Source organism: Opisthorchis viverrini (genome assembly GCF_000715545.1).
Source record: "Opisthorchis viverrini unplaced genomic scaffold opera_v5_100, whole genome shotgun sequence".
Classification (NCBI taxonomy): domain Eukaryota; kingdom Metazoa; phylum Platyhelminthes; class Trematoda; order Opisthorchiida; family Opisthorchiidae; genus Opisthorchis; species Opisthorchis viverrini.
The window spans coordinates 553,106-571,808 of record NW_008751756.1 but is presented as its reverse complement, the minus strand read 5'-3'; the positions used below and the strand labels follow the sequence as shown (position 1 = coordinate 571,808).

The 18,703-nt window shown below is 45.3% G+C and overlaps 1 protein-coding gene across 1 annotated transcript; it reads left to right on the top strand.

The window, feature by feature from the left end:
- Window positions 1-744: 744 nt before the first annotated feature.
- T265_13758 (hypothetical protein) lies at window positions 745-17,890 on the top strand (the record flags this gene model as incomplete). Its single annotated transcript, XM_009170375.1, has 6 exons — window positions 745-776; window positions 819-1,155; window positions 3,621-3,891; window positions 13,008-13,099; window positions 13,993-14,064; window positions 17,603-17,890. The coding sequence occupies 6 exons, from the start codon at window positions 745-747 to the stop codon at window positions 17,873-17,875; spliced, it is 1,077 nt and encodes a 358-aa protein (XP_009168639.1).
- Window positions 17,891-18,703: the final 813 nt, after the last annotated feature.

The following is an 18,703-nucleotide window of genomic DNA, read 5'->3' as shown; positions in this document are numbered from 1 at the left end:
CCACGGAATTAACTAAGCCTTCCTTTCGTGAATTTCAAAATTCTATATGGCATATATTTCCCTGCCTGAGTATATCATCCACGTAGTATATAGGGACTGGAGAGTGGCAGTAATATGTTAAAAGCGTCCAACCCATAACTCAGAAGACTGTCCTTGGTCCGTTGCATGCGAGAATAACATTGAAGCGACTGACCTCTATCTCTTGAGTCGCCGATATTTGCAGGATAATCTTATTTTAAACCACCCTCGTTTTCGAAGGCAGTTCAGCAAATGGTTTTTGGCGTTTCGCTTCAAGGACCACAGGTGGTGACGCAAAATAAAACTGTTCAAAGTAAGAACATGCGATATTTATAGCGGCACTTGCATGTAGTAAATGTGCAGAGCAGCTTACCTCAAAACCGTGTAATACAGTGGCTTTTTACTTGACACTATTCTGCCACTATGGAGGCAGTTCTAGGTGAATTGTACGATGTGGTTTTGTATAATGAGGGATCTCATCGCATTTCCCCTGCTTCCTTAGTGAGGTTTGAAAAGTAGCTATTTGCACCGCATGTCGCATCGTCAGATCTAGTCATGTTCGCGAACTGAAAATTTCTGAGTGATGTTTGCTCTCAGGTATTTGCTGCCCTTTACTTATGATGAAGCTGTCTGCAGCTTTTAGTTTCCCTCCAACCCTCGCATAACTTACGACTTCTTTCGTTTCCAGTGCTGAGGATCGTGTATATGTGACTTTTAAGTCGCAAAATGCTGCGTTTTGCGGTGACTCAGCTCTCCAAGTGAGTTTGTTCCCCGTCGCTACCCTACCGCATTTTCGTTAGGTATCTTTTGGCCTCTTGCCAGTGTCAGCCGGTTCGCTCGGTCGGTAAATCTTCCAAGGTTATTTATCCCTGGATGGACAGAAGGAAGCCTTACTGGATATCTGAGACACCGGATCCACGTTCAGATGAAGACCTAACACCTGAAAACAAGTCATTTTTAGAGACTGAGCGCCTTCTCCAGATGGAGAACAAACGTACTCCCTTAATCACCGAGCAATGGGAACAAAGGGAATGGATACCTAATGTTACACAGCGCTGTGGATTGATCGCAATCAAATTAGGGATGTATCCACTCTGGACAAAGACGGGTAGGAGGTTGGACTGCACTATTTTCCAGGTATGGACCAGAATTATCCTTGCTGTTCATCACCTCACACGTGTTATTTCCTTCAATTTACACATAGATTCTTACCGGTTGTTACAGTTATGCACCATGCATGAACCTTAGTTCGGTTCTTTCATTGATAATGAGCTCTCGGGAGGTGATTGCGCCCAGAGGTGGTTACTCGTTTGGTTGAAATGCCGAACTACTTTTCGTCCCATATCGGTGATACGCATACGTTTTTGGAGTTGTGCCTGAGCGGTCGACTAGAAGACAAGCATTGAACATAAGGCTCTGGGTGCAGGGTGGCCTTTACCGATGAGTGGTGTTTGTTACTGTCTTTAATCCATCTCAGGGTCCTACCCATAATTATGGTGGTTGGCAACTGGGTAGGGTTTGATGCCTGTGATTTTGCACTCTACTGCGACTGTTTCCAACCATAACATGGTTGACCAGAAATGTCATGCAGAGAAGCTTGTTTGGTGAACATTACAGTAATGGAGTCCACAACAGTGTGTGGAGTAATTATCAGGGTTGTTTGATATTCCTTTCATTTGTTTAAGATCCGATTTATATGGACATCTGTCGTATGAGTACTTGATGTATGCATGAGAACCTCATGGGAATATTTCGACCCAGTGGTTACCGGCGAGTTTTACAGGGAATACAGATGAGAATCGTTGAGTAGTGAGTTAAAGCACAGTCTTACTTGACATTACTTGGTATAATGTATTTAAATGAAAGCCTGCGCAGACCTGTACAAGGTCATATGTGTTAGTCTACAACACTTTCAATGTAAAAAGTTGTCTTTTCGACACTCAAAGCTGTTAGTCGTGCTTTGTCCTTTGAGCGTTGTACGCCCTCTATGCTTTGTCCTGTTTAGCACACCTAGGAGTTTCTCTGTACTTGAAACCGATTGATTGTCTCTGTACAGCCAGTTGTAAACCTTCATATGTGGGAAAGTAGTGAATACTAGGCAATTTTCCACTGAGGGCTTCGTATCGTTCGGTCATATCAACCCTGTTGTAATCGATCTGAAACCCTATCAGCTGGACTAAACGGACGGTTTTGTCCCAGATGCATTCTCCATTGTGCGGGTTGCTTGCTGAGACTTTTTGCTTGTACGAGACTAACTCCTGCTCGTCATCATCGTCATCACGATTCTCGTTCATGGCAACGTTAACCCCCCCCCCCCGCTACCCAAACTGGCTTTATCCCGTCACGTGTAATGCTGTTAGCACTCATGTAATCTGCTCATTCATAATAGACTGTCCGCTAAAAGTATATGTATCTGATTAACCTCCCATTTCGGGGCTAGACCGTTTGTGGTAGCTCCGTGTTATGCCACATTTTCAGCTCAGGTTTTTCTGTTTTCGATCGCCAGCGGTCTGTAGAACCGAATCGCAGCTTAGATGCATCGTTGGCAGTCCATAAAAGCTGAAGACTCATTTGGCAACATAACCCCATCCTATATTCTATGACACTGGCATATGAATGTCCAGGTCTGTGATCAGAGCATCGGCACTTCATTCGTCGAATAATCTGCTATCTTGATGGAATGCTTCCGCCTATGACACTGCATATGAATGTCCAGGTCTGTGATCAGAGCATCGGCACTTCATTCGTCGAATAATCTGCTATCTTGATGGAATGCTTCCGCGTGATAGTGATATCAGTTGGTTAACAACAAACAAACGTCTTCGTCTTGTATTGTGCGGTTACCCAGTTACCGGTACCGGAGTCAGAAGTCAGTCAGACTAACCAGTTGCTTGTGGAACGTAGTGGAGCTGTTATTCCCAAACACTGTCATCCGGCTTTTAGAGACATGGTTTTATGCCTCTATCTTATGGACAACATTTCGGTGATATTAGCAGTGGGGCTTGGATGGGTCCGAGAACCACCAGGTCGACGTAAGTTACCAAGCTTTCAGTTAGATTTTGATGACGGATACAAGATTGATCAGTGCAGACAGCGGTCAATGGGGACGCGAGACTGATCTGAATTGATTGTTAATCGTAGAAATTTTCGTCCGGTTTCTTCCAGACGCGGTATATCGTCGTTCTTCCACGAAATTTTTTGGACGATATTCTTTCATGCACTACTTCAGGGTACGGCTGCCGAGTAGTGATCCACGGCTTTGCTGCTTTACTCAGCTGTTTAGCGTTAGTATGAAGGTAGTCTAAATCTCTCGTGACCTCCTTTTGATGCGTCATGTAGCCACCAAATAAGCTGAACGAAGGGGAAATTCACTCCTCACCCTTTTCTCAACTTACCACTGTCGACAAACATTGGCAACGGAATGTTGTCAGCAACCTGTTTTATACCCTATTGCCATATATGCTACTTGTGGCTGATCGTCACTGTTCTGCAGAGGAGATGGGTTTGGCAAAATTCTCTCTGCTTTCCAAAAAGGCGTTTTTATCCCATCGTTCTACTTATCTATCGTCTGAATATCACTCTGTGGTATCATTTACTTTTAGGTTCCTGACAACCATGCCTTACGCTACGTTCCGCCTTCGGACATCGATCAGTATATCAGCCTCAGGGATCCTAGAGGTTATTGGTTGAACAGCAAGCGAATCCCGTCGTGGATCGCCCAACGTCGCTGGGGTCTTCAGCTAGTTGGAGCTGTAAGTGCCGATCCTCTTGAGTTTAGCGCTGCATGGTGCGGGCTTTTCAAAGAGGCTGGTGTACCACCAAAACGCAAAGTATCCCGCTTTCTTGTCACTCCAGACGCCGCGCTGAAACCAGGTAAGTGCATAGCATCTTTGCGTTCAATATTCAGTTGGAGTTAGGCTCGAGGTAGCTCAGTGGTTAAGGTGCCAGCTTACGGGCCGGAAGGTTCAGTGTTCGAACCCAACCTCAGCATCTCGACTGTTTCTGTCTGGGCTTGGGCAACCTGGCAGTATCTTAGCCCTCGTGCCTCCTTTTGTTGGCATGGCAGCTAGGCATGCCTAAAGCTGAACGATGGTGTGTATAATTCTCAGTAGCGCAATCCATTTACCTGACGTTTTTTGCTGCAACTACTATTGTCCCAGTGCTGCTGTACAACTGTGTATTCCCACCACAAGAAATCAAACGTTAGTACCTCTGGGGTATGACTACCTCATTAAAACACTAGGGATTTTTCGAAGTTGTTGTAGAGCTAGAACAGTATTCGATTTCCCAACTTATATCGGTGAGGCCCCTTCTCATTCATTTTCTGTCCCGAGGTCAACCAAGGTCAGATGCATACCACATCTCTGCATGGCCCCCTGCTATAACGATTCCCTTGCCCTTGCACTTTCGTCCGAGAAGGCAGTGCAATCCAAGCTCCAAGAGATCACCACATCCAACCCTAGGGTTGGTTGGCTACTGAGTACAACATGCAATTAACGGTCGGATATGGTCCGTCGACTACATTTTTACGTTGTTTCACACGTCAGGGCATCTGCGCTAGGTTCTACTCTTCATTGCAGTTTCGTGATGTGCAATTTTAACTTCGACAGTCCCAAACTATACTTCGCCGTCCGCATACTTTAACCTGCGCCACTCTTTCAATGCCGACATTATAAGTAGGGAACATATTACTGACAACTGGAGCACATTTTAAGAAGCTTTATCTAAATCCCAGCACAAACTGCGCCTTCATAAAAATGGAACTGTTAATAAACGCCCGAGGTGAGATTCTGAAACCCTTTTGCTGATATGCCGGCAACCTTAGACTTTCTGGTGATCCCCAAATCATCGTTTTTCGGGTGTACTAATAGATTCGACGGAGAACTCTTGTTAGCAGTGGCAATGCACTGACCACAACTTTTGAAGAAATGGTCGGCAGCGAGAATACAATCTTGCGTATAGTCTAACAACTTTTGCTTTCAGCTTCCATTTTCTCCGACGCGATCTGTCCGCATTTTACCACCATTTAGTTTGCACCTATACAGTCTGCGAACTCACTGGATAAATCTACTAGGCCAGCCTCACTGTTGACTGCGACAGGTTCGTGAAACATTACTAAGGCTTATCGCTAATTGGTGCTTTTCTCTTACTAACTGCATACTCCGAAGACTCCATCCTACGTGATATGATCTGTCGAACCTGTGCGTTTAAGTGTATAGTGTATGCGAAAGGGACCAAACGACTGGGATTTGTCGACACTGGTGCCCACTGTCAAAAGGAGTGCTAGCAGTGAGTGCGATAATCACAGGGTAATTACTTGACCCCGTTGGAACCAGACTCTGCGTCTCTCATCCCGCGTCGTTTTACAAATGCGCGTGAAGGCGAGACCCGAGAACAGCAATCAGGACTCTTGACGGGGAGAATTTGTGTGGATCACATCTTAGCACTCCATCAAAAGTTGGGTCAACAGCATATGCCAAGGTCCTTTACAATCTTGGTATTCCTTTACTTCAAGGTCGCTTTCGATTTTGCCCACCGGTTAGTTCTCAACGCCGTTGCGCAACAGGATATTCTCCAGAAGTTCGTAAATATCACGCGCTGTTTGTGTTCTCATACTTGTGGGCGTATGTGTGTCTCCAAAAGCTTTCCTACAAGTAATGCAATCTGAAAAGTATGTCCACTCTGTCCGTTTTTGTTTGATTTCGTTAAAGATGAGGTAATGAGACGAACTCTCGAATGTCTCCAGTGCTCGGATCTCTCCGAGCGGCAATCTTGCTTATCTGGAATATGAAGACGACACTGTTCTCCTTTTTTGAAAAAATAGCGAGAAGCGCAAACACAACTAGAAAAGTTGGCTAAGGTCATCCTGTCCTTTGGCATGTGCCTCGCACCCACGAACTTCGCAATCATATTGCTGGAGGTACAGTTTGGACATAGCTCTGAGAATTCAGTTAGCGGCACTGGAAGTTGTGGAACGCTCTACGTACATCGTAAGTTGTATTAACTTTGACGTTAGTGTTACCGACGAAGTCATTAACGCATCAACGGCCAGAATAGTGCTTACCAATACACGCCACTCGTGGCATCGGAAAGACATGTCATTGGGTCTCAAAAGACACGTGTGTCAGACAACAGTGTGGACTGTATTGTTGGGCGGCTACGAGACTTGATCACTGCAAACGGAGCATCCGAAACGTCTTCAGGTCTTTGAACACCAATGTCTACGAACCATAGCTGAAATCGGTGACTTCTTCAGTATCAGGAGGGAGGTCTCTGGTGAAGCAGGAGGTACTTTACTCCGAGATTAGACCAGCACTTGGAGCTAAGTTGGCTCGGCCATGTGCCACGCATGCCGAGTTACCGCTTGCCTGATTCGTAATGGCGAGAACCTAGTGGTGGACAGAATTTGACATGACGGAAAAGAATGAAGGATCTTACGGAGGGTTTGGGAACTGTTGATGCTCTATAGCTTCCAGGATAAGGCCCGCGTGGCCTTTGCTCTGCTGAAGACACTGAACGGTATGGCGGCCAATCAGTGTCAGCGACATCCACCCTGTCAGTATCTACTCAGATCTTCTGAGTGTTGGAGATGTGGGCACCTCGTGTGTTTGCTGCAGGGTAGCCCTACGTCCCCCTCCTTTCTCCAGCTCTTTCTTCTCTTGATTGTAAGACTTTATTCAAATAAATTGACATGATTGTAGGACAGTAAAGCACTGGTGTTCGTGACTGGTTTTGCTTTCAATGATGGTGATGCACCCTAAATCACAGGAGTAATTGTCGGGCCATAACCGTAGTGCCATTGCGCCTGTTTGTCGGAGTCGTTCGAGACTAACAACTAACTTGCACAATTGAGCTTGCGCATTACATGAAACGTAGGCTTCTTTCCCTTATTTTAAGTAAACCAGCTGAAAGAGACGCTACGTACCCCACCTTCCGAATGTTTACGACTGATGCGTTTGCTGTACATCACTTCGACGCTGTTCATGAAACAGTTTACTAACATAGCACCCTTCGGTATTCCTTCAGCGTGATATCCCACTGATATGGGACAGCCTCTAGGTTGTGATTTTCTTGTGAGATTTTTGTGGATATCATGTTTGTGTCAAGCCCCATCGTTCCACAAAGAACTTTAAAGATAAGTTGAATCCGAATATAGTCTCCGAAGTTACGAGAAGAAATTTCAAACTTTTGTGCACATTACGCGTCCGTTGCGGTTCGTCTGTTTCGAACATGAGTTGTGTGTCAATGAGGGACCACAAACTCGATAGCCTAACCGATCATTGAAGGATATAGGGTAGTCAACGTTATCTCCACAATTCTCACTGCGATAAACGGAAGTTTACCCTGTTGTTGGCGTCCATCTTGGAAAGGGGGACTGTCCCATGTTCAGAGAAAGATCCCGTGGTGAGTGCAGTAATCATAAAGGGATTGACTTCAGTTGTAAGGAGACTATTGACGTCTTCTGGTGACCCGTGAAGTATTGACCCCAGAGAAGCAAGGGGCATTGCGGTTTGGTATGGGTGGCGTTTACCATATCTTCACACTCAGTTGCGAGAATAACAGTGATGTATAAATGACCCACAGTTTTGTTACTCGTGGAGTTCCAAGTGTATTTGGCCGTTCTACGCTCCTTAACCCGCTTTCCCAGCAAGGACTGCCCCGGGAGTGTGTGAATATAATAGGCTCTTGGTATTTTCGAACTTCCGGATGCATGATAATACACGGGAAGCTCTGTAAGTTTCTGTGCACAAGGTAGTGTCTGACAAAGATGTCCACCCTCTCCACTCCCATTCGGTTTATTGATCGACGGGTTAATGAGGTGAACACTGGATGGCCTTCAAAGTCAAGTTGTTAAATAGTTGCTGACACAAACCATGCTGATCTGGAATATGTGGACGGCGTCTTCAAAGAGATGGAGCAGGTGTTTTTGGATGCGCTGACCAAAGTGATCCCGTCCTTTGGCATGCACTTTTCGCCCACAATGTGTAAGGTCATGCTCCTGGACATGAAGTCGCCATACCTACAATCCAAGAAGAGGCACTTGAGACTGTGGAGCGTTCTACCTATCCTGGGAGTCGTATTAGTTCCGACTGTAGTTTGATGATCCGAGTTTACTAATTTGAGCCACCTTCGGCTTCGAAGCGATACATCTCTGAATCTCAAGGGATGTGTGTATCAGGCTACAGCACGAGTTGCTTTGTTTTATGGCTGTAAGACGTGGTCTGTTGGTACAGCGGAACTGAGGCACCTTCAGGTCTTCGACCACCGTTGTCTCGCAACCATAGCTCGTGTAGGCTGTTGCTGGTGAGTCTACAACGGTACAATTGGAATGCGAGGTTTCATTTGTGTGACGTGGATTTCCATCGAGTAATGGCGTCCAGCACCAAAGGCTACGGTGGTTTGTTCATATATTGTGCATGCTGAACCATGGTTTGTCGAAAATAGTTCTGTTCTACATGCACAATTTAGGGTGGTGAAAGCAGAGAGGTGGCAAACCTTTGACCCAGCAGAAGAATGAGATAGAGTACGAAAAGTCTGGGTACTGTTGGTGCAACTTGCCTTCCAGGATGGGTTCCGCGTGACCTCCTACTCTCCGTGCGGGGTTGAAGACATTGCAAGAGACGGCTACTAATCGACGTCAATAGCGTCGTTGTCAGTTTTTATCCAGGGTACCCGACTGGGTTTCTGTAGATCTGGGCGCCTCGAAATGATTGTGGTGGGCTATCCCTGCATCCATTTCTAATGCACAAGTGTTCTTTTCTTCATAATGAGGCTTTCTAAAAAAGCATAATCGTCAAACACTAGTGTTGTGTTGTCAATGTTAACCTCAGTCAGTTAGTATTTGCTTTGGCTCTGCTAGGTTCAGACGTCGCCGCGTTTTGTGTTTCATTGTTATTGAGTCCTATCACAGGATGGCTAATATAGTGGCAAAGTCAGTGTTGATACGCTATCATGTGTCACGACCAATCCAATATAGCCGTCCACCACTCAACTTGAAAGGGTCGTAAAATGATCGATAACTCCAGAATGCTATTTCCATCTCTTGAGTACACGCAGCTCACTTCACTTGAACCGTTGCGTTGTGAAGTAAACCCCAGCTTGACCACTCCGGCACATTGGTCTGTGACGGAAGCAGTCAGTTTGGTGGGTGAATAAATTTTTATCTATTCTCTGCGTTAACAATACCATATTGTTCTAACTGCTTAGAAATCAGTATAATTCTTTACTACAGTGGTTAAGCTGCACTACCCTTTCGGTGCCTAACTGCCGTGCCACCTAAAGGAAGCACAAGGGCTGGGATACTGCCAGGTTGCCCAGACAGTGAAAGTTGAGATACAGATGTTGGGTTCGAACCACGGACCTTACGGTCAGTAAATTCGTGCTCTAACCACTTGAGCCAGCTCGTTTTCAGGCAAAGCATTAGGTGGATGGAAATTCGAGGACTATGTCTGCCTGATGACTTTCAAGCTAAACAAAGGGACTCGTGTGCTGTCTGGGAGTTTCCACCAACTTGGTTGTCGTCTCCCACTGTGATTTTACAGATGAGTGTTGCAACTAGTGATCCGATGGCGGAGCCATCGTAGTCGTTGATGCTGGATGTTTTCCGCGACTGGAGTACCTGTTGCACAACCAACTACCCGTTTTCTAATCACCTCGTTACTAATCCGTTGACCCCATCCGAAACCAAGAACACTTATGAGGCATCAAAAACCTGAAGACGCCTCACATCTGTCCGCAGAGGCCATGTCTTGCACCCATACAACAACACAGCCCTTACTGTAGCCTGGTACACATAACCCTTAGGATTCAATGAGATGCCTTTTTAACGCCACAGGTGACGCAAATTAGCAAGCTGAATTCGAGCCCTTTAGACTCTCGCGCCGACTTCTTCAAACACATTTTTATCAAAGCCAACACAACTACCGAGATATGTAAAATTCTCGGCGACCTCAAGTGATTGTCCTTGAAATGTAAGGGGTATGTTCGAAAAATGTACGTTCTGAGGTATGATTTTGCATTTCGGACGTGCAAGGCATATACTGAACGATGAGACTGAAAATGTATTCTGTATCCCTCGATCTTATACACCACTTGTCATTTGATCCTACCCTTCTTCACTTCATTTTATTCGAGAAGGTCTAGCTGCTTTTTATCGGGCCCTTCAAGCACGGCTGCGGGTGCATTGGAATCAAGAAATATTTGGGTTCACTCTCAATTAGGCCACCTTTCTCAACTTCACCGAGCGAATGCTTTACGACCTTATTCACGCTTTTTACCAATCATCAAGACTTCTGAGTCTTTCTTCCACATTAAAATACACCGGTATTAAGACACTTGGTCATGAACCTCATGCTGCGTTAGATTGCACTGCTATCACTTTCCGGTGTGTGTGTGTGCTCAGCTCACCAGGTCTCACACTCACCCTCCTCGAACACCTAAACTTCACATCGAGACATGTGAACAATGTGTGTTTTGAGCGTGGAAAACACTGTGAAACCCTGAGGTCCCGTATTATCTACCACGGTTTGTTGAAGTAAGATCTCTGTGTACTTACTTCATTGTGATGGTTCAATATTCCCATCGAAATCCGTCTGTTCTTCCTTGGTCTTTGTAGGCACGCCGTTGGGAGTGCACCACTTTCGAATCGGTGACTATGTGGATGTAACTGCTCGGACGTAAGTTACTCGCTGGTTGCGCACACTTTGAACCATCTTTTTTAGTATAGCATAGTGCATAATAGAAAGTTGAAAAACGAACATTCTAGGGTGACCCCAGTTGCTACATTTGGGACGGCACGCCGCACTAAATACGTCCGGATGATTCTCGTTTTGGTAACGAAGCTTGGCGGGCCAAGTAGTGCATTCAGCGGAGGCTCACGTAGCGTAGCGTTCTTAGTGATGCATAAATCTCCTTGCTAGTATGTGTTCGGCTTCGTAAGATACATTGGTTCGGGTCTCGCTCCACTGGCGTTGTTACGGATTATAGGTAGCTCTGGTGCGCTGCTCGTTTCGCTTATACCAAATCGTTTGTACTTATTTTAGGACAACAGCGTGTTTAGTAAAACGGGAACCAATTGTTGGTCCTACTCATGTTCAATAAAGGTACCCGAACCGGTCAATCATAGGACTGTAAGTCTCATGCCTTCGTAACACGGCTACTGACGCCTAACTTCGGTACATGATACACAAATCCTATTGCATCAAGCAGTATTTCAGCCTGGCAGAGAATGAATTGATCATATTTCTGCATTACTTCAAGTGGTTAAACAGCGTCACGTATACCGCTGACCACCAGTCGACTTTAACTGGGCCTTCGACCCTGGATAGATTCGATCTCCTGAATAGTATTGAACCGTTTGCCGAAGAGAGTACTGTTTTCCATGCCCAACTCAGAGTGGCGTAAACAGAGAGGTGGCTAACCCTTGACTTGGCAGAGGAGTATGAAGCAGATCACGAAACGCTTGGGTGCTGTCGGTGCTACTCATCTCCCAGGATGGGGACTGCGTGATCCTCACTGTGCCTGGTTGGAGACACTACAAGATATGGCTGCCGACCGATGTCAGTGGCGTTCTTGTTGTCAGTTTCTATCCAGATCGCCTGAGTGAGTGTCTGGAGGTATAGGCACCTCGGAATGATTGTGGTGAGCTAGCACAAATTCCCTTCCCCTGTCCAGAAGTGTTATATTTCAAATTTCCTCATCATATGCTTCCCTGAAATTTCAGAATGAAGATTTCGGGTTTGCTGATCGCTTCACATATCTTGGTAGCTGCATAAATGGTGATTGTACTGTAGTAGATGGCGTCAAAGCGCGGGTGGCATTCGCCAACTTGCGTCATTTTTTGCGTCGAAACCGAATTCCGCTGAAACCAAAGAGTTATCTATACAAAACAGCTGTAATAGCGTTCCTACTCCATTGCGCCCCCGGTATGAGGACTGAGGTGTCTTCAAACTTTCGATAACCGGCATCTTTATTGCACAGCAAGATTTTGCTGCCTTCACTAAGAACACAACGATATGGTGCGTAAGCGGATACCTGGTAACGAATCCAACTCGCGAGAATAGTTCCAGGTGATTAGGGTATGTATTACGGGTGCCCGTCCACCACCTACCAAGCGATTGTTGGCGAGATTTTCGCCGGCTCAGACCATGACGTAGCAACGTGAAATGAAAGTGGTTACAGCCCAACTGAGCGCTGTGAGACCTTCGCACCTTTCCAGCTTAGCGCACGTGATCCTAACTGCATGTGGTTTGAAATCCTGCAAGACATGGCATGCCGCCTTTCCGAGGGCGCGGATGCCATCATTTCTCAGTCAGACTTTAGCCTGTCTTTGTGCGTATGTCGAATGCGTTTCGCAAAGGACATTTTGTCGATCCCGCTGATGGCTACATGATGCTGATATGTGTTTATTTTCGTGTTGTCCAAAAACGTAAACATCCGAACAATAATCATTTTTCCAAAAGACAGAAGGCTCCTTCGAATCAAGTCCCTATTCTTTCCCTTTATTTCTGCTCTTTATTAAGGCTTTCTTCCCCCATGGTTTCATGGCAGTTGAGCGCCGGTGTGTATTGCTTGTATATGGCTGTTGATGACGCACCTCTTTCTTGGTTTCCGTAAAATACGTTGGATTCCGAATATCTCGGACAGGGTTTTTGCCGTTGCTTGCTTCAAAATTGAGGTCATGTGACAGCTTGTGTAGTGTGAGGATAATGTATTGTTCGTGCTCGGGATTGACAGTCATTGGCTTGGGGTCTTTGTGGGGTTTTCGTGATTGTTACAACCGTATTAATAGTAGTGTTAGTGGATGACCGTGCGGCTAATTAATGCACATGCCTGCTGTCCTTGATCTGTTTGATGTATTGTTTTGGGGAACGATGATTGCCTTTCTGAGGGAGGCTGCCGGTACAGCTCCACTTAGCTCTGTTTCGGAAATCCTTCCAGTCAGTTGTGACCACTTTTTGATATCCGTAGGATTAATCGTGGTTTTCAAGGCGTCATCGAGCGTTGGGAAATGCGTGGTGGTCCAGCGGCACACGGATCAACTAAATTCCACCGTAGAATGGGCAGTGCGGCTGGAACTGGTGTAAGTCTATCCTATTATCTGTGTTGTATAGCCAGGTTTCATAGCATCACTCCTCTGTCCGATTACATTCCACTGTGTTGGTTCAAATTAATCATTGTTGCGGTCTTCAGTTGTATTCTAGTTTCTATATGGCAGCCTAGATTTTCTTTGTGACGATCCGTTTATCCAAGTGTAAGGTGGAAAACTAATACTTTCAAGTCTACCGTAATAGGAAAATTTCAAAGTGCGCTATCTCTCATTCGAAACTTTCACCTTTCAGCATTCCCACGTGTTCGATATCACCCTAAGCGGTGAAAAAGTTGCTCGTTTGGAGCATTCTTATCTGTTGTAAATAAAGATGACACAGAAGCTCGGCTAACATAACGACGATGAAATAATTAGAGAGCACAGAACCAAAGTAATGAGCTGGTGTGCCGTGACTCGTTTCCTCAAAACGCGAACCATTTAGCGCTTCTCTGCCTAGCCACTGGCTACGCAGTTTTGTGCGTGTGGATCACTGGCTACTGTTGAGTTAGGGCTTCAGTAATAGCTAGCATGAATTAGTTTTTTTTCGGGTTTGCACTGTTCACTCCGAGAAGTCCGCCGTTGTGGTGGATCTGAAGGACGTCCACTACATTTTTAGATATTACCTTGTTACCACTGCCAAGGTTTATCGGTGGTTGTAAAACTCCAGATTGTTTGTCATGGCTGTCATCCAGCCTTGCTGCAACAATCGATGGCAAAAATGTGGGCTACCTAGGCTCATCGTGTATCGAAGACGCGGAAAGTAATGATCCCGGGAAAGCAGGTAGTCCTTTAAGGCAAACTTTTGATCCCTTAGATTCTACCCTAGAACCGATGAGTGTTTTCTCCTAGTCCTCATCCTTTAAGCTGGAAACGATCTTCCTCTTCAGGGTCGAGTTATTCGAGGCAAACGAATGGCTGGAGTAATGGGCAATCGATTTCGTCACGCGCGTGGTCTTATGGTAAGTAACTTTTATTTGTTTATCCATTGTTCTAGCGGCTCAGCTGTCATTGATCCTCTGTCTTTCCTGTCCCATCACGTGCCCGTCCACAGAATGAAATGCACTAAAGTGAAGGTTGACCTTCGGTTAAATTCCTTTCTGGAATCCTGCTAAATTCTAGTATAAGCTTTAATCGAGGTTTCTTTTTCCGATTCCATGTGGAACATTTAAAATACGGGACTGTTGTATGAGGGGTAATGTGACACCATATTTACAGAGATGACCCTGTAAGTCAACACATCTAGGTGGAGTTGTTACTGAATAGGATAATACTGGCGAAGCTGTGACTCGCTGTATCATCGGTTAAACAAAACTTAGTGTTCTCATCGGATCGCACTGGAGCTTTCATTTTCCAACGCATCACAAAAGTGACGCCCCTCATTTTGGAGGACGTTGTTATCTTGGAATTCCCGGTGAACCGAACGAGGACGTTAAACATTATCGAACGGTAACGAAGATCCGATGCACTGAAAACCCTTCTAACCGAAGAACATCATAAACGAGAGGTTCAGTTGGGTTCCAGGTGAGTCTGCCGTCAAAACTAAAATGGTATGCGAATGAGTGTATTGATCAGTAACGAAGATTCCTTTCCACAGGACACTAAGCTGCTAGATGGTGGATTTTTCCACGTAGTACCCCATAGTTATTCACTTCAACTTGTGTGCCCACAAGTGAATGAATGGCGGACATACTTTAACATATTTTGACAATGAATTGTAGGGATGACCCACCGCACTATCTCATATTGAGCCCCTTTGTCTTATTCAGAACTTTTGTATATGGTATCTTCATCGACTGCATGATGAAAAATGGTCATACTGTATTGTAGGATTATCTATGTCTTCATAATATGGAGATGTCCCGGTATCTTTGTTGAGGTTTCTTGAGTTGGCTTGGCAAGAGCCTTGAATCACCCTGGGAGAAATCCCATGAAGACTTGGCGTGGAGTATTTGTGCCAGCGGTCTGGGTATCTCAACTGATTACGAGAACTCGTTCGAATCTCGACCGAGATACGGTAACTTTTCAATCACGCTTCAAGTTAATCTCATAGTTATTTCTCCTTACTAGTAAAAAATATTCCGACATTTGAGTACAAAATGTGAATCTCGACCGAGACACGGTAACTTTTCAATCACACTTCAAGTTAATCTCATAGTTATTTCGTTCCTTACTAGTGAAAAATATTCCGACATTTGAGTACAAAATGGTGATCGTAGACTGCAGCGGGAGTACGTACCTTACAGTTCTGCACACACCTTGTGACAAATGGCAAGCGTATTCCTGGTAGTGTCAAAGCAAAGTTAGACAGTTTTCCTTCGGCCCTCGTTGGATGTCTAAATGAATATACACTATGGTTACGCTCGGAACAAAATGCATAAGAACCCGCTCAATAAATTTGGACTCTCTCGTCGCGCAGGGTATGGTTCTACCGCACAAAACAATGGAACTGAGGCTTTCTAACCTGCACACAGTTGTCTACAATTAGCAGACTCACAGTTCAAGACAATATTCGATCGCCACAACTTTGTGTAAGAGCATTCTTCCAGGCCTATGAGCTGGTGATTCTGTGGACTTTCAAGCAACTCTCCAAACTCTTTTGCAGATACCCGGAATGGTTTATCGTGCTTATGTTCCCTGCTGCAAAACGCGCAACAGGTGGTCTACCTCAATATCAAGTTGCGAGTAATGCGGATGAGCTTATAGAACTATGGTAGTGACCTCCGAATACAATAAGGCACAGTCACGACTATTTGGTGTGAAAGTGACGTCTGCATACTTACCTGCGGCCTGTGCTCGCGGATAGCTATAAAAATGCCGCCCATCTCGTCAAGGCGATATAATGCTATGCGAGATCGTAAGCGATAACAGGTAGCTTTGGGACAAGTAGAACGGAAACTCGGGGACTGCGCCTACTTGATGAGCCCATAGAAGGGCGAAACCGGTCGTGGGCTGTCGAAGGGTTTTCAGCAACCTTGTGAGTAGTTTCGTTTGCTTGGATCATCATACATCAGGTCGTTTGCGGCAGTTTTACGTCAGTTTCGGACACTGAGGTGGGCCGAAAACTCTGAAGGATAACTGAAAGGCAACTTTGCGCGGTTGTGTAACCCGATGGTTGTAGTCCCCGTGTTGAGTGTGTCGCAATGGCAGGAACAAACATGAAATTTGAGGAATTCAGGACAGGCACTGAGGTGTGTGAAGGAACAACTCATTTCTGTCCAACACGGGGAAGATTGTGACCGAGTTGCCCGTGCACAAGTAGGCGGGCCTGTTCCTCGTCGATCGATTTCGAGGCTGCCGCAACGTCAGTCGCAATTTTGTTTTGGCTTTCTGTCATTGTTTTATACAGTGATTCCCAATTGAAAAACCATTCCTGCGACGCAAAAAGTGATCTTCGTCAGGGATTGGCACATTTCTGACCGACAGCATCTGCCTTGTTTTTCCTGTTATTTTCTCACTTGTATTTATAAAATGCTGTCCTTAATTAATCATGTACTACCTCTCACGGAGAGCTTTGAGTAAATTTCACCTATTTACAAAGTTCACTTCTTGAGGGAGCTAATATGCCAAAACTGTCATTGTTCCAAATATTTCGAACTTCTCCGCCCTTTTGCTGAGAAGAGAAACTCTCCAGAACCGAAGAGAGAGAGCCGTTTCTGGTTCCCTGCACAGCTGAACATACTTTTAGGAAGAAAGGGGAATACCCTGTTACGAATGTGCTGTCGAACTAAACAGTTCATGTCGTGAGTACAGTGGATCGAATGTCCCGCCACATCTGGTGGCTGTTTTTAGACAGGAGTGGTCTCAACTTAGCCTGCAGGTTAGCCTCGGATAGACACACAGCACTATTCAGTGAGACTAAGGTGGTAAAGTGGAGCTGAAACAGCGTTCAAGAACTAAATATTCGTCCAGTTCCAAGTAACGGTTATCAGTTTCGCTGCCACACAATATATTTTGCTGGTTCCCATTTTGGGTTAGCTATTTGGAGATACCACTAGCTCGTTTTGGGCTGGAGGACTCGGGCCATCCAACTATTCACCACGTTATGCCAACACGTGTTAATCAAGGAACCACCAAGGTCACATTGAGTGCACTGAGCGCTTAAAAAAGCGAAAAGAAATATGTGGATGGCATCGTATTCAAATTGTAGATAACGATAACATTGTGGAAATTCAGATACATGGGCGCACCATTAATAAACGGCATTCGGCGGACGCTGGGAGATTGATCTCTGTTGAGTCCACATTTTCGACCAATCAGAGCTCGCCTTGAAGTTGAACGGGCCAGCTGCTCCGTTTATTGGGCAATCACGTACGGGTTACGCTCATTGGCTGTTACTGTCCCCAACTGGGAACGATCAGATGATTTCGCTGTAAGATTTTGCTCAATACCCATGTGCATTTTTCCGTGTGACTTTAATTTTGATGAACTCTTTTGGCCTTTTTGCCACCAGTTTCCGATCGCTTGTTACTTCTAGCCCATTCCTGTCTTTTTTTACAGGTAGTACGCATCAACCCGAAATTAGGCCTTATCTATGTGGCTGGTGCAACTCCAGGGCCGGTTCATTGTTACTCTTTAATGCACGATTGTTGGTTAGTCAATCGACGACGTGAACTGGATGCCAATCCACCACCAGTTCCCACGTGGTTCGGGACAGATGATGCGCTAACTATCGATTTTGAAAGTACTGACGATTTCGAAGCTGATTTGTATCACGATATAATCCACCGAAGTGATGATGTATCTATTGCTTACTCAAGAGACGACTCCTAATGCTCATTGTTCGCTTCTGCTATATTTTATTTAACGACACTTGCCGATTTATGAAAAATTGGATGTCACTTTTATTCTAATGGGTCCACTCCAACGGCTCATTGTCAGTTTTTTTTTGGGAGACGTGTGCGCCTGAATCTATGCATTCATAGCGATGGCTTCCCAGCCATGTTGAATATAACGAGTCAGTATGCATCAGTAGACTTAGGTGAAGTGCAGAAAGTACATCATTCGAAGACCACACTCCCTTCCGTGGACTTAATTTCGTGTTCACATATACGGTGTGCATGATAAGGCATCAGTCAGTGGCTCATTACTAAACCTCAGCGTCCTTCATGGATAGTGAGCTAGCATTTCCTTCCCGTTGTATGAATTGATTCATACGGCGAAATCAATTGTTTGGATACCACTGAACAGTCGTCAGATCAGTGTAAACGTAGTTGAAAACAGTCCCGAATGGATGCGGCCCTACAGTTTTTGTGTAGTGTATCATGGTCAGCCACATTTAGGCCTCCAGTTTTTCTCAAGTGGAAGGAAAAAGGCTAGGATACCCGAATTTAAAAAGTTGACAATTCAAGGACACAATTTTGTGGACGGTCATGTTGAGGGTACCAACTTCGGATAGGGGAACACCGTATTTATTCTTGCTGAAGTACTGGTGAGTTCAAAATTACGTCGACCTTTTTTGAAAGTGTGCTCGGACATCCAGTGAACACGTGATTACAGGGTTTTCTGGCGTTCTTGCTTATGCGTTTTATCCACACTAACCTAAAGCAATGCACTGAGGAGATATGGCAACGTCCAACGAACGGTTGGCGGTCATCATCG